This window comes from Tachysurus fulvidraco, chromosome 2, assembly GCF_022655615.1.
Source record: "Tachysurus fulvidraco isolate hzauxx_2018 chromosome 2, HZAU_PFXX_2.0, whole genome shotgun sequence".
In the NCBI taxonomy this organism is placed as follows: Eukaryota; Metazoa; Chordata; class Actinopteri; order Siluriformes; family Bagridae; genus Tachysurus; species Tachysurus fulvidraco.
In genome coordinates this window covers 35,550,113-35,577,230 of record NC_062519.1, presented here as the reverse complement: position 1 = coordinate 35,577,230, position 27,118 = coordinate 35,550,113, and the positions used below count along the sequence as shown (strand labels likewise).

The 27,118-nt window shown below is 37.6% G+C and overlaps 1 protein-coding gene across 1 annotated transcript in view; it reads right to left on the bottom strand.

The window, feature by feature from the left end:
- ntrk3b (neurotrophic tyrosine kinase, receptor, type 3b) overlaps nucleotides 1–27,118 on the bottom strand; it is a 120,962-nt gene that overhangs the window by 24,960 nt on the left and 68,884 nt on the right. The window contains exon 12 of the mRNA XM_027162631.2: nucleotides 1,944–2,132. Within this exon, the coding sequence (XP_027018432.1) occupies nucleotides 1,944–2,132 (189 nt within the window). The remainder of the gene's footprint in view (nucleotides 1–1,943; nucleotides 2,133–27,118) is intronic.

Here is a 27,118-nt window from a genome sequence, read left to right as displayed (position 1 = left end):
TCAGTTGCACCTCATAAAGTTTTATGACAACATTGGATGCTATTTATCTTGCACAACCTTCTATATTTCTTTGCTGCTGTTTACACCTGCCTTTTTTTTTTTCAGTCAATCCCTGACATCAAGTATTTCCTTCATGTCTGATGACATACAGACCTTTTAACTTTTTTCTGTAAAACGTAAGATTTCATTTTGAATATTTTTCCTAAATCGAAAAATTGTGTAATTTTGTACTCATGCAGTAATGCAGAAGACATCATTAAATATTTACTTTATTCTGATCAGGTTCACACATCCAGAGCTCATCATATGAGGACAGGGTGTGAGGTGGGAATACGCCCCATATGAGATGCTAGGGTTTCATAGGAAAACATTTTCACATACTAAATCCCACACTTTGAAGTAATTTACCTTAGCCAGTCCATCTATTAGAATTGAAACGAATGGAAAGTCATGCAGACACAAGAAGAGCTAGTGCAAAAACCCCATACGGAGCTCAGGATCAAACCCAGGACTCTGGAGATGTCATGCTGCACCACTATGTTGCCCTCAAATAAACATCTAAGCCAAATGTATATTAAAAAAAACCTTAGGGTGCCTAAGACCAACAGTAATTGCACAGCACTGTATCTTTCTTCTTTATGACATTTAATATGCAAGTACCAAGGAAGCATTGGCAAGATTATAAATTCCTGCTCTAAAATCCCCCAAATCAATATCTTCATCTCATATTTCTGCAACACTGACACAAACTATTCATGGTGTTCCTCATGATGTGTGTGTGTGTGTGTGTGGCGTGTACACAGGTGGAAGTGAAATAAGATGTGAAGGAATGTAAAAGAGACAAGAGCCAGCTGAAATAAATGGCCCAGAGGGGCTAAGCTCCATCATATTTGCTGTTTACAAATAGCTTGAAGTGGATTTATTTTTATTTTGGTAGAATCAAAAGTAGCTAACGGTCATATGAAAGAACACACACGAGCAGGTGCAGTTAAACAGCTGAGGCTGTTTTCCTTCTTGCCCAAAACTGTCTATCAAATCTATCAAAGACACTTGATGAAACACCCACTGGGGTGACTTTATCATAGTTACAACCATACACCTCCATCAGCATATGAAATACAGGTGCTTGTGAAAAAACAATAGTGAACATGAACATAGTGCACGACTTTCTTGCTAATCTTTTTTTTTGTTGTTGTTGTTTTTAAATTAGCTTTTGGAGGAGCTACTGGAAGTAAACTGATTTATATAATAAACCTTATAAGGAAGAAATGATAGAAGAGTACATTTTGAATTGTTTGAACAAAAGTCCCAGTTAACTGCAAGTCCTATAACACAAGTTCCCTATTAGGCAAATCCACGGCTTCCTGCATGTGCTGTAATCACAGGTCTGACACTATACTTGTAATCAGCCTGTTGCGTTGTGCACGAAAAAGCTACCTGGTTCGCACCCCAGCCAAGGTGTGAAGCACATTTTGTCCTTCGCACCACTTTCACACTTGGTTCCCTTAATCATATATCGTCCTTTTGGGGACAAACGGGCCGTATATTGTGCCTTTACCCTCATACTTTGCGAGCCTCATAACAAGTGCTGCTTTTCTGTTTATCTTGCTTGTTATTCAGAAGAGACAATACATGATTAGAATGACAAACACTTAAATAACAATATGGAAAGCACGAGTAGTGTTGCCTTAATGTCTTTGAATAACAGATAAAGAAAAAGTGTGTCTATTCCTTACATGTATAATAGTTTTTATGTTTACACAATGGGGCCCTTTGGTAGAATTTATCTTCAGTATCATGAGCAACCATCGCTAAAACTGACAAACTTCTAATGGTCTGAACATAATCTCCGGAATGTGTGTGTACGTGTATGAGAATAAAGAACGAGTCAAGTTCGACTTTTAGAACAAAACAGAAGAGAAAGTAGTGTATAGCTGACTCACGGGTGGTCGGTTTGTTACAGTTGTGTCCGTGCCGGAAGTACTGCGGGTTCTCCAGCACAGGAATACGGCTCATTCCGATCACCACTGCGTCAGGTCCGGCGTCCAGTGTACAGGGCGTGATGATTCCATGGTTGACATGATGAAGTGGACTGGCGGAGTCTTCCTCCCCACTGATCACTGCTACAGGACCTGTGGACAAAAGATAGAGCAAATTTCAGGGGGACACTGAAGACAATAAGGTGGAGATTGACACCATTTAGCCCTTAGTTCTGTTGTCTTATGAAAGTGACAAAGTGATGAAGTGAAAGTGTAGCACAAAGGTCCAACCGGAACACTGTATACAAGCCTCTTGAATTTACATGACATTTATTAATAAAAACTGTACATATTTTTCCATTTTAATTACATTATTGTGATGGGATGTCCACAAAACAGAGAATGACACACTTATGTCACTGCAGCTACAAAATCCCTTTTCCCAAAAGTCTTTTTTCCTTACTCATGAAGATAATAATAAGAAATGCAGCTTGTCATGTTAGAGAAACCTCAAAACAAAAATCCTTCATACTTTACACTTTCCTGCTTCTACAAACGTAAAGTTAGCGCTTTAGGTCTGACTGTGACACAAACCTGACACTCGAGACTCTTTTTAAATCCAATAAACATATTTTATAATTAATTTATTTAGACTTTAGGCTTTATTCACAGTTTTCCCAGGAAAAAAAAGAGTGATATAAAAGTCACTTAAAATAGATTTAGGTAATATTGTGCATGATGAAGAAGGGCTTATTATAAATCTAAAATATAATGTGATTAATATATGAAATATAATGTATGGATAAAATATTGTGCTATACTATATATTATTCTTAATTATGTAACGTCTGCTCATATAGAAAATGAATCAAGACCTTCTGACCAATAAGAATCATTCAGCAAATATAATAATATAATGTGTAATAATGCTTTGGTTAGGCTATGATGGTTATGATGATAAACAACTCTGTCTCCTAAATATTCAAGATAACCCTGAGAATTGAAAGCCTTTTCAAGCCCAAATATTCACGATAACCCTGAGTTTCAGCGTGTCTTTCAACAGAAAGTTCTCTCGTCCTTTGCAACATTCATTCTTTGGCCTTTATAACAACCTTTTGAACCAGTACTATGGTATTTGGAACCAAAAAGCACATTCTGATTCATTCAAACCCACAAGTGCTCATCTAAGTTTTCATTAAATTGGAGCTTCTTCACAGGGGTCAATATATCCATGATGAGACAAACCAATCACAGAAACGCAAATGGAGAAACAATATTTAATCAATTTTGCCCGCTGACTTTTGTTGCCTTCTTTACTTTCTGGGGGAAAAAAATTCAGAATTTGATACAGATTAAAAAATAATGCCTGTTAATATATGGTATACCTGTATTTTCCAATGGCTCTCAGAGTATAATTACTTTAAATTTGTTAGGGATCTCCAGGAACCTCGAAGGAAATCGCATGACTACCATTTCCCGCCTCATTTTCATTCTCTGTGATCCCGCATGGCTGCAGCCTGATGAGTCGAAGATAGTCCAACTTCTCAAATGGGTTCTACAGCACTCTGACCTTGTCCCAGTGAGATGGCAGTTCTACAGCACTTGCCCTTACACAGGTCACTGCCCTCGAGAAAACCACTTAACCCGGGTAACTCCAGTAGTGAAGCAACGTGGCACTCAATGTTTCACTGCTCTCATCAGGGTGGCCTTAAAATGGAGAATCCAGTTTACAGAGGACTCAGCCTTAATTAAATGGGGGAAAGCAAACGACATGTATTGGTATTCATCACAAATCAGGTTGTAAATAAGTAAAAAGCTCAGTGGTGAATTCCTGGTTTTAATAATAGTGCCAGAAAATTCTCACTGGCCTTGACCTTCATTAAATATGGGATACAAAGAAACCATGCTAGTGTTATTACACTGGTGGTGCTATAAAATCTGAAAACTTGGACACTCATGAGAATTTATTTAATTGGAATGTAACCATACGAGAAAACGACTTAAATAAAGTAAAGATGTCAGAACAGAGTACTCTGCAATGTGGTATTTTTTTGTCTGCTCTTTACCTGTCGATTTGGACACATTTTTTGATAATTACAGTAGCTTGACATTTTATGGAGATTTAATTTACAAAATCTACAAAAAAACAAACAAAAACAAAACAAAAAAAAACACTTTGCGGTCATGTTGGAGTGTGTGCAAGCTAGTGCATTGCATCTTACGGTTTCTAATGGTGCCATAAAATTGTCTCTCATTTTCTACCGCTTATCCTAACTACCTCGAGTCACGGGGAGCCTGTGCCTATCTCAGGCGTCATCGGCCATCAAGGCAGGATACACCCTGGATGGAGTGCCAACCCATCGCAGGGCACACACACACTCTCATTCACACACTACGGACAATTTTCCAGAGATGCCAATCAACCTACCATGCATGTCTTTGGACCGGGGGAGGAAACCGGAGTACCCGGAGGAAACCCCCGAGGCACAGGGAGAACTTGCAAACCCGCACACACAAGGCAGAGACAAGAATCGAACCCCGACCCTGGAGGTGTGAGGCAAACGTGTTAACCACTAAGCCACTAAGCCACTAAGCCCCCCCGCCATAAAATTGTCAAAAGTTAAAATTGGCACCTTTCAATAAAATAAGTTTGTAAATAACCCTTTCTAGTAAATCTGGTTCTGGTTTGATTAATATTGGTTAAGTCAAGATTATTTTCCTGGAATCCCACTCTGTAAGGTAACAGGTACAGTCTGATGCTATGTTTATGAGTACAGCAACAATTTAAACAGAAATCATTTATTTCAGGCTATATGATTGACAGTAACCCTTGATGACTAGATGAAGTAAAGACTGCAGAGCACACGTGATCCGTGTCAAAGAGCACATGCTGCTTCTCCTTCATCTCATATGAAACGATGCATATGAACACTAGAGAATTTTATATACCAAACATCCTCTTTCAAGAATGTTTAATTTTAGTGCCAATGAAACTAATTTGCTGTCAAACGGAATGCTAGATGCATCACCATCTGAGAAACGTTATTACTATGGCAACCAGCAGTAGGCACGCATACTGTTAGAGTTATAGTATAGCAACCGGAGACTCAGTTTTACTTACAGTTTACGTCTAAATGTGGGATACGTGTTCATGGGATACGTGTTGAACTTTAGGATGTAAAAACATTACCAGGAGTGTAAATACTGTACATGGTTCAGAAAATGGGGTCCATAAAGCATTTCTAGGAAGTCTGTTTTCTTAATTTTGTTACACTGTTGGAAGCCATTAAAACCCACCATTATTAAAGACTTATTATGGCTGTAAATTAGCGGTAAATTTACTTAGATTTTAAACTGAATTGGATATGGAATAAATTATACATTTTATCTAAAAACCAAAAATGAACCTAATGAATTTATTTGATTTTCTTTCCACTCTGACCCAAAACAGGCAGATATTAAGGATGCTGTAAAAGCATCACTCAGTACCACATGTTTGTTATGCTGTCTGGATCTGTCCCATATTTTTAATATTCGACTGTTTGCTTCTACCTGCATAAAATAAAAAAACAGCAGTGTAAACTAAAATGGCATGTAATACTTTCTGCATTTATAAAAAAAAATTGTGTCACCTATTCCTGTATGAACACGTGAACAAATGCTCGTTTCAAATAATGCATTCAATTACAACTCTACTATAAACAATGTCAAATGGAATCTGACACTTTGTGAAAAAAATAATAAATCAGATTCATTTAAGACATGATCCATGGATTGTACACATTTTCCAAGTTTTTGGAATGGTTTGATTGTAAAATATACAGGTATCTGTAGTGAAGCGGTCATTTATCTCATTTTATACAGTCAGGCAGTTAAGAGTTCAGGGCCTTTCTTAAGGGCCCAGCAGTGGCAGCTTGGAAGTCCTGAGATTTGGACTCACAAGTTATTTTTGTTTAGTATAACATTTTCCTGAATATACAGCACATTTCTTGATATTGCAGAATCTGTGCATTTCTAACCCGGTAAATACTAAGGTAAATACTTAGTGTGTACATTATACTACACCCGTTATACTATACATTTTTTCAGTTCACTGTTATACTAACCATCCCTGTGATTCTGGTTAGATGACTCGGGAGGACATCAATATTTATGATCCATCCTGAAGGAGGCCTCGCAAAAATTGATGTTTTCTCCATCAGTGCAATTGCTCATTTTGTTTATGGAGGCATAAAATGCATCTTAGACATAAGGGAGGGCAAGGAGCACATATCTGTTCACATAAAATCTAAATCTATCATGCATACATTTCAGCTGTTAATGGTTTATCTCAAAAGTGTTGGGCAATAGCCTTATGGGTGATATGGAAATCAGATGGATAAGAAGTAAAGGTGAAAATACTGTGTATAAACCTTTCATCAGAAGGAAGATGGAATATGAAAATCATTGTTATCTAAAATGAACATATTTGAATCAACCAGAGAAATTAAGCAGTATCAAGAGTTCCATCTTTGAACGTGTTTTACTTCTCCAGTGGCAAAGTCAATAACCGGCTATGGATCATAAAATGGTAATGAGAGAGTGCTGACAAGAACAGGCATAAATAAAAGTTAACTAAAGAGGGATAAATTTACTGTAATTGTTTGTGAAGTATGTACAGAATATACAATAGATGCTCTGTAAGATTATAAAGGTGAGAGAAAGCAAGAACTTGGAAGAAGTGTGCCTCAAGTCCTCCGTCTCCGCTGGCGTTAAAGTGATGCTGGTTATATTCTGGTGTCATCAGTCACTTTGGTGGCCAGCAGAACAGAAAGGTGCTAGAAGCCTGTGCAGCTGTGTGGTGTATGCCAATTGTGCTGAGGGCATTAAACATTTACCTTTTATTATCATGTCACAGGGAAGGAGAGAGGGAAAAAAATGAGATAGTTGCGGTGGCCACTGTAAAGTCGCCATTGATCAGACCTTGGAAATGCCCTGATACAGAGCTGCTCCAGCAGAGCACAGCAGAGCAGAGCAAAGTCCTTTCACTGAGTCGCACTCAAAGGCCACAATACCAGGTCCACAACAATACACACAGCTTTAGGAGATTGCGTCCTTAAACTGAAGACGAATAGGGTATTTCTATATATAGCAGGAAGGGAATCATGCATCAGGATTTTACATTGCACATTCCAGAGGCATATTCAGGCTCATTCAATCAGAAAGCTCATTTTCACTGGTATTATCATTGGAATGTGCATTTGATCTGTAGACAGGAAAGAGCATCATTTCAAATAAAGAATCATATCCTGTGAAATAATAAAAGAACCTCCTGAATTATTATTTATTTTTTTTAGAGCAGAGAACAGGATGTATTTAAAGAAGCTATACTGGCTCTTTCTTGATTTATTCCTAAAAAAAACAAAAAAACAATAGATTTATTCAGATCATCTCCTTAGTCTCCGCTGCTTCGTAAAAGTGTGTTATTGCTTTATACTTTTAGTAAATCAAATATTTATTTATCACATATATCAGGAGCTCACGTGTTTATTTGATATACAAATGTAATTGTAGGAGGCACGAGCTCCAAATTGGTATAATCTACCCGATTGGCGACAATTACATACAAGAACTGTGTCATTTTTTAAAATACACGTACATGATTCCATTGTGAAGCAATGCAAGTGTTTGCAGTTTTCATTTTATTTATTGTTTGTTCTTGCATCAGCTCTCTTTATGAATTTTAAGAATGCAAAATATAGCAAAACTCTGTCTTCAGCAGTTTGGAACACTTAGTGCCAGGGGCTGCTACTTTGTTTTTGTGAAAATCCGGCAATTTCAAAACCTAGGCAAACTTATTTGCAAGCTTTATTTATTTAGCAGGATGAGAGCTTAAGGCAGGTTCATTCTGTATGTAGCGGATTCTAAGGCACAAAATAAGTCTGAGTGCCATGCTACAGTATGTCAATCAGAAAGCCTTTTAGATGTTGTTGTCATCTTTAAAATTGTCATGATCTTGGATGCTGCGCACATCCGAAAAGAAAAGGTGTTGTAATGCTCCATCTGAACCAGCAGGATGTTATAAAATGAGCATTACATGCTGTAATTTCCTCTGACTATAAATATCGATAGAGGCTTTTGGGAATGTGAGAGTATGTTACAGTCTTCTGTTGCCATGCAGGCTGAGCAGGACATTTGCTCTCTGTTTAGCTTTACATCCTATCTACTATTCAGGCAAAGGATCATCTTCTTTATGTAATGAGTCTAACGATGTTGCTGAATAACAAATAATATACATTTACAGTCCATATGCCATACAACCAAATAAATAATTCATGGTTCATATAAGATAAATATTCAAAAGTGAAAGTGTGAATAAAGCTGTTTTTTATACATTAAGATATAAAATAATCCCATACATTATTTATTATTATACCAGTTGAATGGTTATTTGCATTTAACTCCATGAAAGCCAAGATATAACACTATAAACACATGGAATTGGGCTCAGGGTTAAGAATGTCTTCACCGTCTGTTTTTGTCTTTGTAATGTGCCCCCGTGAGCTTTTATGGTATTATTTTTGCTGCCTGGGGAAAAAGGGAGTACTAAACTACAGATCGTGGCTGGGGTTATAATTTTAAGAATTTTAAGAGTAACCATTTCTACCTTTTGTATGCATCTTTCCCCTAGAAACATGGGTATAGTTTACCTTTAAAGCTTCACTCTAAAAACTGCTCACGGTACATTTGTCACTTTTAAAGGTTTATAAAAAGGGACATTATTACTACTTTATCTGCGAAGGTTCCCAAGTTCCACATGGTTGTTCTGATATGATCTGGACACTGAAGAAAAATATTCTGGATATAAATTCTATTTTTCTACTCAGAAACAACAGTGTGTTCATAGATTCCAGTTTCTTTATATCTGTTAAGATACAGGGGTTGGGTGTGCTGGAAGAGGTGGTGTTGCTCATTCTAGAGAATGTCTAGACACTACGTTATTCAGCATGTTGGACAAAAAATGCATGGAAGATATCTAAAGCATCTTCCAAACACAAATCAGTCATGTTTAAAGCATTACTTTGTAATGGATTGTAACCATCCAGGATAACCTGACTGAAAATAGCCACAGAAATTATGTTCATATCCCATACAAGTTTTCCGAAAAATGAAAGAAAATCATCAATCAGCCTCAGGTATACAGATGGTTCTGAAGAAAGATGTCTGGAGGCAATGCTACAGTAGGATGTAATTGTCTAATCCATTAAAAAGAACAGATATTTTACCACATAAAGTACTTTTTTTTGCCATATAATATTCCTTAGGCAAGATCCTACCTACAGTATGTTTCACTAATTTAGTACAAATGCTATTACTGACTAAAATCAGTAGCAAAAACACAAAGTATAGAGGATAGCTTCGTCTAAAATAAGTTTCTCCCAGCAACATAACCTGTAAGCGTTCTCTATAGAGCTATAAAAGAGTGTTGACCTCTCACAAGGGAAGGTAGGAATATGGTTAATAATCCCTAGACATAGATAGATAGATAGATAGATAGATAGATAGATAGATAGATAGATAGATAGATAGATAGATAGATAGATAGATAGATAGATAGATAGATAGATAGATAAAATCCGGACTTTAAATGGATAGGTGTCATTTAACTTCATGTACCTAATAATAATAATAATAATAATAATAATAATAATAATAATAATAATAATAATAATAATGATGACGACGACAACAATAATAATAATAATAATAGTAATAATAATAACAATACTACTACTACTACTACTACTACTAGTACTACTACTACTACTACTACTACTACTACTACTACTACTACTACTACTACTAATAATAATAATAATAATAATAATAATAATAAACGATAATAAACGGGCACGGTGGCTTAGTGGGTAGCACGTTCGCCTCACACCTCCAGGGTCGGGGTTCGATTCCCGCCTCCGCCTTGTGTGTGCGGAGTTTGCATGTTCTCCCCGTGCCTCGGGGGTTTCCTCCGGGTACTCCGGTTTCCTCCCCCGGTCCAAAGACATGCATGGTAGGTTGATTGGCATCTCTGGAAAAATTGTCCGTAGTGTGTGATTGCGTGAGTGAATGAGAGTGTGTGTGTGCCCTGCGATGGGTTGGCACTCCGTCCAGGGTGTATCCTGCCTTGATGCCCGATGACGCCTGAGATAGGCACAGGCTCCCCGTGACCCGAGGTAGTTCGGATAAAGCGGTAGAAAATGAATGAATGAATGAATGAATAATAATAATGATGATGATAATAATATGATTATTATCATCATCATTATTATCATCATCATTATTATTATTATTATTATTATTATTATTATTATTATTATTATTATTATTATTAGCATTATTATAAAAGGTAGTAGTAGTAGTAGTAGTTGTAGTAGCTGTATTTTTAAGAGATGTATATTTAGAGACCAGTTCAATGTGGACCAGGACCAACTAAAATCAATGCTTCTCTGTTCTTACAGGATTATATACAATAGGTCTGGCCAGTCTGGCTCAGTGACGTTCAGTTGTTTGGACACCTTTGGTCAGTGAGTGCACAGTAAGATCTGGTTTAATGTTTTTCAGAATTACAGGCAAGAAATTCCTTAAAGTCTTATATGACATTCTTGAACAGCTACAGATACTTGAACTGATTTCAGCATCTGAGCATCCATTTAAATAAAAGTGTAAAAATGTCTGTAGTATGAGATCAGTGTAGCATCTCGGAAAACATTACACAGTCTTATTGAAATTCCAGGAATCCATCTCAAACAAAAGCCTAGGTCTGTGGCTTTTATTGTCCTTACAATGTCTGACTGTTTGGTATTCCTCTAGCAATTAATTCTCTGACACTGCTTTATATTATTCACTTAATCAAGATCCTCACACTTGTGTAGTTAATTGAATCATGTGCAATCATGTGAATCGTGTGCCTAGTATAATAAAATGCTCCAGGTAGGAAGGCCTGAGGATACTGGTTCAAATTCCATTGGATAGAACGGGGAATTCAATTATTTATCATTTAATTGTACTTGTACTTTTTCAGAACTAATATACTGTATACATTAAAACTGACTGTGATAAGTTTCTGCAAGAACAGCAAATATATCCGAATCATTTACCATTCGAGTCTGTATGTCACAGAACAAATATGGTATCCATATCATTTTATTTTGTGCCCACTGTGCTATTTAAGCTGCTTTTGCCACTACATCATGGTGCAGGATACCACTAGTTAACCAGTTGCAATGACTTTTGAATAGTGTGCCATCGTTTATCTGTTATCTAGTCATTTACCTCATGATTTACTTAGCTCTATGGTCAATTTGCACCAATCATCCATAACTGTAAAACCAGACAGATGATGTGAATAAAATATCTTTTTACAATGGCACCTGTCCCTGGGTGGTATATATACACCTTTCTATCATAGCCATCATTACCTTTTTAAGCAATTTGTCCTACAATACCTTTTCTCTTTGGATTGGAACAGACTGACTTGTCGTTGCTTTCCCATGAGCCTATTGCTGTTTCACAGGTTGTCCTTCCTTATATGTCCTAACCATTGCATACTAGGAACACTTCAGATGTTTTGGAGACTCTCAGACACAGTTATCTAGCCATCACAATTTGGCCCCTGTCAGAGTCGCTCAGATTGTTAAGCTTTCCCATTTTTTCTGCTTCCAACACATCGAATCAGAGAACCTGCGGTTCACTTCCTGACTATTACAGTATATACCACCCTTTCACAGGTGCCAATGTAATGAGATAAACAATGTTATTCTCTTCACCTGTTAGTGGTTTTAATGTTAAGTGAAGTGAATAACATTGATTAACACTACATACAAGCTAGCTTCCACACACCAATTGAGATGACCCTGGGTAGTCCTACAATCAGGAGGATGTAAATGTTTAGTTCAATTAAATGATCTTTAATTAAAGATTAAAGATTTAATTAAAGTTATAAGTTTTAACACTTAACACTGTAACAGTAGCTTTAAAGAACCCAATCCCTGGTATTCTTGTTTGTGGTCCACATTGTGTGTGGAAACTATCTGCTTTCAACACCGCATGCTGTCATATTTGATTGGTTCAACTTGTCACTTTGCTTCCTGTTTAATGTTTTGTTATGGTGCAGGAAGGGTTATATGGTCAGCTTTCTGATATATAAAACTACACTTTTCTACGACTGAAGTGCTGTAATCAGCTCACCTTTGTTGTGTGAGTAGTTTCTTATATCCAAATAGTGCTGCTTTTTTCCCCTACTATTTATCTTTGTATTCTATTTGCTACTTTTTGGCAAAACTGAGTCAAAAACGTGACCTTTTCCAAAGAGAGCAATCAATCCATGGCTTCAATGTGAAAGCAACCAAACCAAGTGTGAAAATGCCCTTAGTCTGAGGATAGCTCAACCTTAAGCACTCTCCTTCGTCATTTAACACTCTCTCACATACAATCATGTTCTACAATCGGGATGTATCATGTCAGTTGACTAGCAGATGAGGGAAACCTAATGACTGCTTCTGTGTGAAATAAAATTTTAGGGCTTCAGGATTAAAAGGAAAATCACTGCATAGGAAATAAAAAAATAAATGACAGCACAAGCAAACAACTAAATAAAATTACCCAGTACCAGTACCCACATACACGAACGCTGCAAAGAAAGGTCTAAAAATACAGCTGTGGCAGATCCAATTCGGTGATGTGAGCCAGTGTCATGCTGAATCTGGGTTAAGATAATGGGATAAATCATTCGTCAAGCCAAAAGCAAATGTAATTATTGTTTGAGTCTACTCAAGTAGCAGTGCAGGTGGCTGCAGGAAGCATTGTCTCAGCATTTTTTTGCCTCAGAGGATGGAGCTGTAGTAAGAGATATGCAGCTAGAACATTGTGAGTTCTTTAACTAGGCTGCACTTTGGGAAGCTAGTATGCGTACACACACACACACACACACACACACACACACACACACACACACACACACACACACACACACACACACACACACACACACACACACACACACACAGATATACAAGCCCTCATATTTGCAAACTGTTCAGTGGTGATAAGCAATTAATACAAGGGACTTACAGAGGCTTGCTTAAGGTTTGTCATAATCCAAATGCCTCGTGTTCGCATCACCTTATGCAACCTGCAAAGGTTTCCATTTCAATTAACAACAACAACAACAACAACAACAAAATAAATAAATACTGTAAATAAATAAATGCAAGTTTGCTGTCAAGTCAATATTAGTACAATTTCATCAACTGCTTGATCATGTAATACTGTGTACATACATTATATTATTTTACATGAATTAAAGACAAGACATGATGTCCAAAAGATACATCTGGTTAAGTAACAGGATTTGGTGTGCTGGTAGTGTTGGGGTCTATTCAATCACAATAGAGTTAACTGTAATTTCTTGACAACACATCTAAAGCATCTTGCAAACACAAATTGGTCACCTGTTAAGAATTACTTTGTAATGGATTGTAACCATGTGGATTGACCTGACTGATAACAGTCATAGAGATTATAATATCCCATACAAGCTTTTGTAAATCATCAATCAGCTTTAAATATCCAGATGATTCTGAAGACCGATGGCTAGAGGCAATGTTACAGAATGTGATAGTCTAAATCCATTACAGAGAACAGTTTTTTTTAATCACATAAAGAACATTTATTGCCAAATAATACCTCTCTGGCAAGATTCTACCAATGTTTCTCTAATTTGGTACAAATGCTATTACTGACTGAAAGTAGTAGCAAAAAGTATAGAAGATAATAATAGACCCTCAAAAACTACTGTAGTTCCATCTCAGCACCATTACCTGTAAACGTTATTCTGCTTATTGTGTAGGAACTCAGTAGAACTACAACAGAATGTGTTCCTCTTACAAGGGATTCCTAGAAGGTAATTTGTTAGATTTGTCTGGGAATCCCCTAAAGCAAGCTTAACCCGAAAGGGCTGGTGCAGATTTTCATTCCAATCATTCAGAAGCCACACCTGAGTCTATTTAAAGCCAAGCTCAACCGAATATAGATGTGGAATCAGATGCATCTCCTGCTTGATTGGAATGAAAACCTGCATCCACACAACCACACAGATAAGATTGGACGTCCATGACTCAAAGGGATTCAGTAGAAAGGTGGTTCCTAGCGCCGTGAAGCAAACAAAACCACTCTAGAAACCATTTATATAATTGTGCAGCTGACAACCCCAAGGGTTAGATGCTGAGAATCACAAACAATCAATACAATTTCTTTAAATTATACATGTGCTAATGTTATACTGTATGGCACCACCATATTGTTTTTTAAATTGAGCAAATGTTATATTCCCAAAGAAAGTTTCCATTGCATAGGTCTAAATCATCACATAAACCATCTGACTGTCATTCCCCTGGTCCTAGTGGCCTTGTCACCAGGCTCTCACCTGATGTGTGGGTCTTTCTAATCCAGCTAGTGTATGCTTTGCCTTTCTTGTACTTTTCATGGAAACTTTAGGCTCATTATTTATCTGATACCCTTAGATCTGTTTGCCAAGGATGACCATACTAGGAGGTTTGGCATTCATTGATGAGCTGATAACTTGAAGCATGCAGTAGAATTCTGAATTCTATATCAGTATTGCTCAGTTTAGCCTCTGGCAAATGCTTACATTAAGCCAACCTATGCAGTGCTACTCACTTATTCAACCCTACATTCCCTGGCATCCAGTAAGGTCTGTGAATGAGTTGTATTTACTTTATTTTTGTTAAAATACCTAACAAACTTGGTGTAGCTAACTACCATCTACCAAAACACAGGCTGAAGCGGTCAAGCTGGTAGAACATATTTGCTAGCTAGTATCAAGGTGTCAAGTAATAGCCAAGTTGGTCCTCATGATGTAGCGATAATTGCAAGCATCTGAAGAACCATCTCAAAACTCATCTAAACTGTTTTCCCCCTAGGTTTCCACACGACAGAAGTTGCATATTGCACAACATTCTTGATTTTATACCCTTAATTTTATTTGTTCATCAACTTTACAGTCTGTACTTTATCTTTTAACTCTTGGCATTGAAATAGAGTTTCCTTACTTAACTTGTTCAGCTGTCTTATGCTATTTCTGAAAGGCAAGCATAGTCTTGTAAGTCCTGCATCAATATTGGCTCATGACATAGCTCTATATTTGGATTGTCCTTACTTTGTTTAAGAAACTTCGAACACAGGCATTTTTTTTAAATGAATAACTTTAAATAAATGTACCAAAAAAATTCCCATTCGAATCATCAAAAAAGGCAGAATTTGAAGTCCTTACTGTAAATGCAGACTGGCCTTTCCAAGATTCCAAAAAACATTTACACCTTAACCTATTTGTGACAATATAAATATTCAATGCGGAGGCTGCAGAACATTGCCTGGGGCTTATCTGCATTTGAGAGAAAGCAAACAGCTCTCGTATGCTGTTTCAATAAAGCTCTGGCTAGCATCCTTTTTTGCATCTTATTTTGCATGAACACCTTCCAGCTTTCCTTTACAAACATCTTTGCAGATGTCTTTTTTTTTCGTGGTCAATTTTGTGATGTGCAAACCGAAACAAATAACTTCCTTGCTGAACTGTAGAGTCTCTTAGAAATATGGCTTCATTCCAAACTACTTATGTTTCAAAATGAAAGATTTTAGATCTACCACAAGAAAGGTATTAAGTTACTTGAAAATAATAATAAAAAAAATGTTCAATCGAATTGTTAAAAATATTTTCCAAATATACTTTTTTTAAATGCAGGTATTTACTGAAAGAGAGAAGAAATAAAATACTTTTTTATTTGCTGCCTACTACTGATTGATGAAACTCGGGAAACTCTAGAAACCGTATTTGTTCTCTAGCAATTCTCAGTTTTGGGAATTTCTTTTCACATTTTTCTGAGCATGAAGTCACAGGAAGTCTCCCTAGGAGGTGTCTTTTTCTCCTCTCTAACACCAAGCAAAATCGACATGTTTCTGCCTGAGAATTGATCAGCCTGTCTCACAAGTGGCTGCCTCATTTCTGAATGTCAGATATGGACATGATTCTCATACCAGACACCCCCCCCCCTTTTTTTTTACCTCCGATAGTTCGTGTGTGTGTATATATATAAAGATATTTGATTAAGTACTTGATTCACTGGAAATTAACTTAATCAGAATGTATTATGACTCACTGATTAACGCTACTAGTGGATAAAAAAGTTTATATAGTTTGCAAAATGATTCACAAATAAGAAAGATAAAGGTTGTGATTGGCTTCATATATAGAAATAAATAAATCTGCATAAAAAGGAATGTCCTACAAAGCAGCACTAAATCTTTTAATAAGAAATCTTTAGAAGGCAAGTCAGCATTTCTTCAGTCACTTTAACAGTGACATGGTTGTTGGTGCCAGTTAGTTTGAGTATTTTATCCGATCTCCCAAGATTTCAACCTCTAGAGTTTACACCGAAACGGTACAAAATGCATCGAACTAAACGATAAATTAACAAACAAATACATCCAGTAAGCATTAATTCAGCACATTGTAATGTCATGATGAGAAATGGCCAGACCAGTTAGAGCTGATAAACAGGTCAGAGTAACTGAACAAATCTGTATAACTGTGATGAGCAGAATAGCATTACAGAAGGCACAGTGCATCAGAACTTGAGGAGGTGCAGGAGCAGACATATACATTTATGGCATATGGCAGACAGCCTTATAAAGAGAAAATTACATTTATCTCATTTATACAACTGAACAGCTAAGAATTAACAATGGCAGGTTGGTGGTCCTGGAATTTGAACACACAACCTCCCAAACTACTGAGCTACCAATTCCCAGACCACATCATGGTGTGTGCCAAGAATAGGAATATAAGGCTACAGCAGGCAAAGACCCAAACAAACTGGACTACTGAAGAATAGAAAAAAGATAAGATAATGGTTTTTATTGCTTGTCATAATTTGGCCTACAAAAATTCAGGATTTTTAAGTGATCCAAATAATGACTTCATTAGTTTGGGACAGGAAGACGAATGTAATAAGACATGGGCTGCGTCTTGGCTATTTATATAGTATGGGTCTTGATGTATAACAAGAATCAAAATACATTATGTAAGAAGAAATTCATTCTTCTTCTGATTATCCACAAGCTTCCAGCTCATTAAACTCAGCTATTTTCCTCGCCTCTGAAAACTGAATGGATTCCTCAAAGAATCCAGTGGCAGAGACAAAACCATAAGCAGCCATCCCCGTTTTTTATTAACCGTCTTGATTATGAAAAACGGTTCTCCCACCGGTTCTCATCTCCTCGTTTAGTTTCCAGTGTAATGTGCATTATAATTCACCCCCACCCCCACAGCCCACCCCCTGAAGATCAAAATGAAGCAAATGAAAGCGCTTAGAAATAAAAAAAAAAAAAAAAGTGGCAGAATTGTTCATGTATTCCCAGAGGAGGAGAGGGGCCAATCAAAAAGAGGTCGACTAACAATCAGTACAATCCTTTTCTTTGATCCCTGAGGGAGAAAAGACAAGAGCTGTGAGCCTTCTCGCACACACTTGTCGTGTGATGACATCTTTCCTGTGATGTAAAAAAATAAAGAAAGAAAGAAGTGAGACTCCCACCCACATCTGGGATTCAAACAATTAGAGCTATTTTCAGGAAGCGTTTTTGGTACAGTAGTGCTCAACAAACACTACATCGCTTGTCTTGAACACAAGCAGTGATTTGCATCCGCCCCTGTGCCAATGTGTCGTGTTCTTTTTTCAGGATCACAGGTTGCTTTCAGAGCAGATTTGTAATTTGTGTCTGCTCACAAACAGTATGGACCGCTTTCCCTGTAGAATAAGGCAATACAATGTTAACAAAATGTCAATAAATCAGGAAAAGTAAAAAAAGGCTGCTATATGGCAAGTGCTGCATATATGTGATAAAGAAATCCAGGAGCGTTAAATTGGAGCGTTATTATGTGGCCGTGTAAGCTTTTTGACGTGTCCTATTTTCCCGTCCCAGTTGGGGGACTGTTTTCATTTGATCTGACTTCCTTGACTGACATTTCAATTGACCTCTGCTGTGTCACTTTTCCTGCTTATATTAGCTTCTTAAATTAACTGGCATTATTTCGTAGGTTGTTTGAGATTGTTAACTGCTTTTTCTACAGGTGATAATCATAGCTCATAGATTAGAACTGAGAGTTAAAATGAAAAAGAGAATTAATGAGCAATTCAATTACACTGTCCCTTAAAAAAAAAAAAAACAACAAGCAACAATGCTCTGCCATTCTGTACCTTTACCAGATGCCCTCATCCACAGCAACTTACATTTTAATCTCCAGTGAGCAATTGAGGGTTCAGGGCCTTGTCTAGTGGACCTGGGATTCAAACTCACAACCAATCAGGCCATCATCTTATCCACTAAGCAACCACATCCCACTTTAATGCAGAGCAGCACTATGCTCTTTTAAAGTGAAAGAAAGTACCAGAAACTTTGCCACCAGTAAAGTGGAAACAGGTCCAGGACCTAAAGTTCTTAATGTGGTGTTTTTGGTACTGATGATACTATACTGGTTTATTGTGTAGTAATTGGTTATACGTACTGCATCATGCACATCAGATGTGTAGGCAAACATCAAATAATACGACACGGCAAAATTCCCTGTTTACACCGATACCGTTTTGCAAATGTCCTGCATTAATAGACGTGATATGTTTTATTTAAGTTATTTTCAATTCCTTTATATTTTGTCCAATCACTTGTTGAACCTTGTTAAAGTTATTTTAATTTTGTCTCTGTGTAACTTTTTCACGGTTAGAAGGTTTTTGTCAGTAGAATTAACAAAAATAAATAACATCGACCTTTTTCAGCAGTAATTCAGTCAATGTAGTAATATTGGCTCATCAGACCAGAGAACATTGATAGGCAGCATTTACACTGTTCCACTTTTGTATCTATCCGAAATTCCCTTATTTCAATTAAATTAAATGTCAGATCAAATGTGTTTACTGGCAACAACAATAAACACACAGCAATGTGAAGGATATGCTTAATTAAAACATTACATTCTCAAGCTTTTGTCCTGATGTTGTGATGGGAGAGGCTTCAGATATCAAATAACATGCAGGAGACACTAATGTTGGGAAGTCGGGACTCAGTACATAGCATTACTGCAGGTTGTATATTTGCTGTAATGTGTGTGTGTGTGTGTATGTGTGTGTATGTGTGTGTGTGTGTATGCGTGTGTGTGTGTGTGTGTGTGTGTGTGTATTTATCCATGGTGGAAAATTTAAAGCACTGATACCAGAGACTCCTTTCACTATATCTATGTCTATACAGTATGTCTTTATTTTAAACAACAATGTTTTTAATATGTTGAATTGTTCCTACAGAATCAGTAAGGTATTAGAACGAGCACATTTAAATATAATACGTGGGATTTTCCTTGCAGAAATGCACCACTGCACCATAGAATTATCAGCACTATGGCATAAATAAACCTTCTCAACTTTACTAAAAAACCCACTACAGAACACAATAGCACAAAAAATACTATGTTATGAATGATTAGTAGATGCAAGCAGCCCATTTTAACAACAAATCTAACAGAGCATGCTGAGATGTGATTCAAAAAAGAAAAAGGCCCAAAACACATGTGTGAATGCACGTCACTTTTTTTTTGTTGCCTGAACTGGGGCTGCGATAAACGAGGCTTGTAGTGGCTCCATTAAATCAAGTGGCCAGTCGCCGCATGCCAGCCAGGAGTGTGTGGGAGAGTCCTGATGTAGCATGGAAATAAAAAGAATCTCTCACTCCCTCTAGCACTCTCGCCGGCCGCAGCCACATCTCCTGTGACAGCCGTGACAACACACCATGATGATCACAGAAATTGCCTATTATAGATGACAGTTCCACTACAGCCCCCACATTTTTTTAATGCAGTGTACAGGTGGCGTCAGCATGCTTTTGAGACATAAGCAATCACACGTGAGCTGATTATTATTTGTTACTTTTTTGGCATAGTGTTCATATCTCATCAGATCTCCCTGGCCCTTTAGCTAGTTACCGAAGCAACAAACACCAAAATAAAATCACATGTGCTCATATTAAGAATCTTGCCCAGAGGGTTTGAGCAAATTAACCATTACTTGATCGTTCTGTAACATTTGCCGTGATCTTAGCAAGGGGTAGAAGGGTTTTTTTTTTTGGTTTTTTTTGTATCGTGTGAAAAGGGTGTGAAAAAATTAATTTCCTGACAAACTCATTCTCAGCATCTGTCACAGAGGCGTAAATCTCTGAAGGGTGGTGTTGAGCTGTCTGCATATCATCACGCCCATCATTATCAAAGCATGTGCGCATTATGCCGCTCTAAATCATGTTTAATGGTGTTGTGGCAGTGAATATCGGGCCGTTTTGCAGTCATTAAATTGATTTACTGCGCTTCCTTTGAGCAGCCAGTAATGACCACTCATCCCCACCACACAACACACCTCAATCTCCATTTCACGCACGTTTAGGATGAAAAGGACGGCCTTGACACCCTCCTGGAGACTGTTTGCTTGCATCCTGTTCTCTCTTGAAATGAGGTCAGCTGCAGCACATCCTTGCAGTGAAGAGTGAGGTATTGTGAGGAAACTGCACCCGTTATTGAAAAAGAGAACATTTATATTGGCTTCACAAGACTTTAATGACTGTCTGCACAAAATACAGCAATCTCATTTTCTTGGCTGATGGAAAGCATTTATTAATGCTTACATTTCATTAAGCTTCCATTGTAAGCGTAGAATTATAGGTGAGCCTGGGAGAGCCATTAAAAGCTCCATTGATTGATTGGACTTTTGATCTGTAGCTGTGAGACAAAGACACATCTGAGACCGAAGGAAAAACAAAGAGTACATGCAGCTGAACATTTAATAGACTGGTTTCTGAAGGCAGCGTGAGGCTATCGCTAGAACCCTGAGCATTTTTTTAGCCAATTAAAATCTATTGATGGTTTAAAATGATGTGGAATATTCGGGTAATTATGTGAGATATTAGAGTTAGACAAGGAAGTTAGACAAGGAACTTTCTTAAAAGAGTTGCATAAACACCTTTTGGATTATAAAACATATACTGGATGTAATGATACCTAAAAGGATTGAGCAAGCATCAAAGCACAGCGAGTGTTATTTTTTTATTGGATATAAGTGTTTTACTGACTGGTTTGAACTGACGAGAAACATACGGCGACTCTAAAAAACATTCTTTACAAGCACAAAGAACTGGAAAGCCTCTAAGAATGCACAATGTCGAAACCAGTCGTGAATGTGATGTACAGTGAGAAAATAATGAGATATGGGTCAGCCATAATACCTGAATTGGCATTATTTGAGTGCAGGCATGGTATTTCATTCTGTTTGTTCGCTCACGACAAACCACTTCAGCCGAGTCTGAATTCCTGACCAATGCCCTTTCCAAGTGTTTTTATTGCCATTTTTTGAGCACTTTACTTATGTCAGTTCTCATAGTGTGTTGTGACTGCAGAAAAGCACACAGGATCAAAATCTCTTTCTAATATCCACCTGCAGCAAAGTGAGGCATTTATCTTTTCAAAATTGCAAAATGGAGTGGTACAACACCAACGAGAAAGCTGTATTTATCTGGTGATGCTGACGTGCCAAATTCAGAACCGGTTCTTTATCCACCGTGCAGTCAGTTTATTTCTGCCTCTTTCTTCCTGCCCATCTGTTGATGAAACTACATGTCACGTTAGCCTCAAAAAAGCAAACGTCTCCGTAGGCAGCTTGCTATATTCTGCGTGTACTGTACCAGCAGCTGACACTAAGCCACTCTCCGGCAGGAAATGCTTTGGTTAACCAGTGGGTGCAAAATAGCTTGGGGCTTATTTGCAGTTCTATAGTGGAGAGTTGGCTAACCTTGCATGACAGCAGTGATATGATGCTGAAAGGCTGCTGAGGACAATGAAAACACTGAAATTTACTGATGAGAGCCATGCTCTGGTCAAATACTGTAACACACACACACACACACACACACACACACACACACACACACACACACACACACACACACACACACACACACACACACACACACACACACACACACACACACAGAGTTATGCACTTAACCCAAATGTTCAATGGTATAGATTTTACTCCTACCTTATTCTGAAATACTAAAACCAGCACTTGTCTTATTATTTTTAAACAGTCTGTGTCCTCATCTTGCTGTACTGTACTTCCTCCCAACACAGTTTTAGACTGATGGTATTTTTAGTCCGTGACCTAGTGGCCCAGTATTGATGTAATCATTAATAGTAACTTTCTCTATCTGTTAAATGCTGTAAATGTAAATATTTATTAGTTTCAGTGTTTGCATATGACGAGCTATCACTTTGTATTTTTTTTTAAACTGCACTATTTTTTTTTTTAGAAACAGCATAAGCAAGTTTATTTGAGGTACTGGACAATTTAACAATGTTTGAAGCCAGTACGTATTTTAATGACAGAAATACCCTTAAGAATCATATGATATCTATGTCATAATGCCAGCGCTTAAATGCTCAAAAGTCGCCAGCTTTAGGTTACTGATTGGGTTGTGAGTTCAATTCCCAGTATTGCCAATCTGCCAAGGTCCTTAAGCAATGCCTTTAATCAGTTGTATATTGCTTCATAAAAACATTAGCCAAATCTGTACATGTACAGTATATACCTCCCATACCTCTACATTAGACTTAGACATTTGTGCCAAATTTGTACATGTTTTATTACTGAACTGGTATTTTAATATTTGGCCACTACATGTTTGAGCTAGCATAGGCAGCTAAACATTACAGTTCCAGCATCCGACTCAATTTTCCTTTCCTATAAGGACACATTGCACACTGCTCACACTATCCCTTACATAAAAAAAACCCAAACAAATAAAAAACCCTTATGGTTGTGTGAAACTAACGGTCTCATCAGGTCAGTGCGGATATCACTGGTCTCTCTTTTACTCAGTAATATTAGCATAGAAGAGCACCATCTATCCAGTGTTGCAAAACCATCTCACAGTTCCTAATGTGCTAGCTGTGAATCTCTACTAGATCATTTCTGCTTCCACGGTTATTGGAGAAAAAGCTCTGTTCCCTGAGAATATTACTCCAGGCTTGAGATATTATCTAGTCTCAGTTCAGCTAGCTATAAAGGAAACTCTCATGTCTCTTTATGACCACAACTTCAAAATCATGCAGTGATCAAGCAATGAGATTGAATTAAAAGAAGAAACAGGGCCAAAGGATTGGATTCTAATTCAATCAAAACGGTGGCCCACACCAGGCCTATAAGAAGACTTAGCCTGAAGCTCCTCGAAGAAAAAATAATAATATCCGACCCTGGTAATGGTAGAATGAATTATATGGAAAGCACTCCAGCAAAAAATCCCATATGGGAGGAAATCAGTGTAATATACGGAAGGGATTGTGCATTAAGCTAATTAGCCTGTGTTCTGGTTTTTATTTATTTATTTTTATTTTTTATTTTTTTTAACTTATTGCTTTATGCTCTCTCTGAATTCTGAATGAACAGGGTGTTCAAGCGAACGGGATGTCAACATAATGGACAAAGTCCAGATTTAAGGAGACAATTTCTACATAAAGGAGATACACGAGAATGCAGAATGTACTCATTATACTAATGAGAAATTAAACCTCATAGGAAAATAAAAAACAATATTACACCAAACAAGTATAAAAAATAATGGGTGTATGCTTTTAGAGGTTTGGAGTGTGTTTGAAAGAAGAAAATAATTTGCCATTATCAAGTTTGATCAATATTTGTATGTATTGTAAATTGAACTCAAAGTCAAGTACCTGTGACAAAAATATCCAAAGCTATAATTTAATATATTTAAATTTAAAGCTAGCTAACCATTGTCTTCAATATTCTCTTTATTCTGATACTGACATGTCTCATGTCTCAATTCTACAGAAAATCCCATAAAGAAACAGTTTATTGTGTATAATACTCTTAAAGGATTATAAGTCTTATAGGTCTGTGACATTTCTATTGCTAAAGGCTATTTTACCAGTTTTGGCAGGCTGTTATGAGAAAGCAGCTTGTGGTGGGACGGTGTCAGGTGAATTTGACACAAAGCTGAGTTAGTATTAACAACCTGACGTTGTCCAGCTATTCATCCATTCTCTACGCAGCTTATCATACTGGGTCACAGGGAACCTGGAGTCTAGTCCAGAAGACGGGGCACAAGGCAGGCTAGACCCTGAATAGGATGCCAGTGTATCGTAGGGCACAATCGCACACACACAAAATATGTCTTTGGACTGTTAGATGAAACCGGAGTATCCGGAGGAAACCCTTAAGGCAAAGGAGAACATGTTCATACTTGGCGGAGGCAGAAATTGATCCCTCAAACCTGTGGTGTGAAGCAAACATTTATTCATTCATTCATTCATTCTCTACCACTTATCCGAACTTCTCGGGTCACGGAGAGCCTGTGCCTATCTCAGGCGTCATCGGGCATCAAGGCAGGATACACCCTGGACGGAGTTGAAGCAAACATGCTAAGTTTATATTTCAAATACAGCACTCACAAAAGGAAGTACTCTTTTACTACTCTTTCATTACAGCAGTTTGCCTCTGATTTTTTATTTTTTTAACTTCTGTTTATTATTAGCTTTACATTATATAGCGGGTGCCACACAAGTCCTTTTCAATGGGCTGTTATTATGAAATAATAAAGCTGAATTACAGCCAACGCTGATGTACGAGCGAATAAATTGACACTGACTGACAAGGTGTGAGAATTGAACAGCGCAGTGATATTTTATTATATTAGAAGTGTTTAAACTTAGGGATTATTCCATCACCAAGACATTTTTAGTGTAAGATATCCTTAGCTAAATATTTTAAATTATTTCTATACAGTATTTTTTATAGTAGAAGTAGTACGAAAATGTGGTAAGAAATAAATGCTACTATGACAAAAAATAATAATAATTCTGTACTTAGCCTTCTAAGGATAATCTTAGAGATCATGTTGTTATTGACAAGCATGGACACCTTTTCTCTAGGCTCATGACTCTCATACAAGCTGCTATTATAATCAAACCCCCAGGCACTCAGCACAAGAGAATTAAAGCAGCAGCACAATCATTAAAATGGCAGACGTTAGACAGCAGCCATGTTTGAATGGCAGGTAAATCAATCGCATGTAAAGCTTCATACAACCCTGCAGCGATTTAATTGCAATCTGGGGGTCTCACCAGGAACAAAAACACTGCCACACACCCTGTGTACATACTGTGATTAGCTTTGGCACCTAGGAATAGACTGTGATCAAACTCTAGTCACCAAAAACAGTGCCCCAGAGCGCCTGCGACAGGCACAAATCGGCTTCATACAGCCTTGGGTAATGACTGCCTAAGACCTCCAGCTGATGCGAAGAGAAAAAACAGGACAAGTAGGTCTATTATTGGAGTGAGGGGATGCTGAAAAAGCCTCCATATTAACGTCACAGTCTGAACGCCGCCTCCTTTATGGCTCTTCAACCTTGTGATCATGATGAAGTGCGGTATAATGAGGTGTTCCGCTTAAAACACAAAGAAGGAGCTTATATTCTGCAGATGAACAGGAGGGCATCACAATTTATGAAACAACGGTATCTAATGGTGCAAAAACAAACATAAGAGAAATAGCATTGAGGCATATTTCATGCAGTGTTTTGTAAAGAGAGAGAAAAAGATGATGAATGAAGGCTTTGCCAGGAAAAGCCAAGCAACAACTTTGCTCACTTTCATATTGCCCTGTGTTTTTTTTCCATGATTTAATAAGCATTTAATATTATCAGTGGGGAGCAGATATACAGGTGACACTGAAATGTCTCCAGACAAATGACTCAGACAAAGATTGTAGTAAATGACCTCAAGCTCCACAGCTCATATAGAGATTTGGCTACTCAATTTAAAGTCATGTTGATAGATAGGCTGTTCTCTGTCTTCAGAGCAGGTTCTTCACTTGATATTTTTTTTAGATTATCTTTATACAATTCACACCGCTGATGTTGCTCCTTTTATTGGGTAGCGCTCCTGGGACATCCTTTTTTTTAAATTTCATTTTAGTCTCAAGCTCAGCCTCAGCCAGCGAAAATGCACTATGCACTTATCACGCTGTAAGCTTCAGAATCATGAAAGTTTAAATCTGATTGGCTGCCCTCACACACTTCTGTTTATATGCACTTGTGTGTACTTGTTTGTGATGGGAAAATAAGTTTTGAACACTTGCAGCCCTGTGAGCTTTTCAGAACAAGATACAGACAAGACCGTATCTTGTCTTTAAAAGCCATTCCAAAGTTTCACTTGAAGATGTGTTGTTCACTTGTGAGTGAACAAGATGTGTTTGCCAGTGTGCTCAGGGAGAAGTTCAGCGGTTGGTCTTCTGCAGTGTGTGCCGAATGGCCTCATTTCTGTAAATATAGGTGGTTTTAGGCCATATTTAGTGACAGAAATGAACAGACTCCCTAGCCACAGTCTGGCTGAATAGATTATTTGCATATATCCTTCCCATTTAAAAACAATAGACTATCTTTTAAGCCTGGCGATTTGAATGCAAATTAGAAACACGCTTCCACCCACTAGTCCATTCATTTGTATGTCATATGCATATGACGTGTTTCAATTTAGCTTTCCTATCACTTTCATGTACGTGATAAGCAGACTAATTTATGCAGGTGTTGAGTTAGAGTTAGTATGCTACAGTATGTTCACATTCAGAGACTCACAGTAAAAAAGCGACCATAGACTATTCATTTTCAGAGAGAGCCGGTGACTTCCGGCGACATGACTGACAGCAACCGCTGGTTTATAAATGTGGACGTGTCCAGCCATGAGAAAAGTTTGACTTTATGCAAATTTGGAGCAACATGGTGCAGCAGCTGCAAGTGGGAGTGAAGACAGTAGAGCACAGGTGATCTGCGGCAAGGAGCACACACTGCTTCACTTTCAATTCATATGATATGATAAGCATATACACTGGTAAATTTTATATACGAGCACCAAATCTTCCTCCAGCAAGAAATCTGAGATGGAATGGAAGTTGCACCACCCACTGAGGAACCAACCAGTA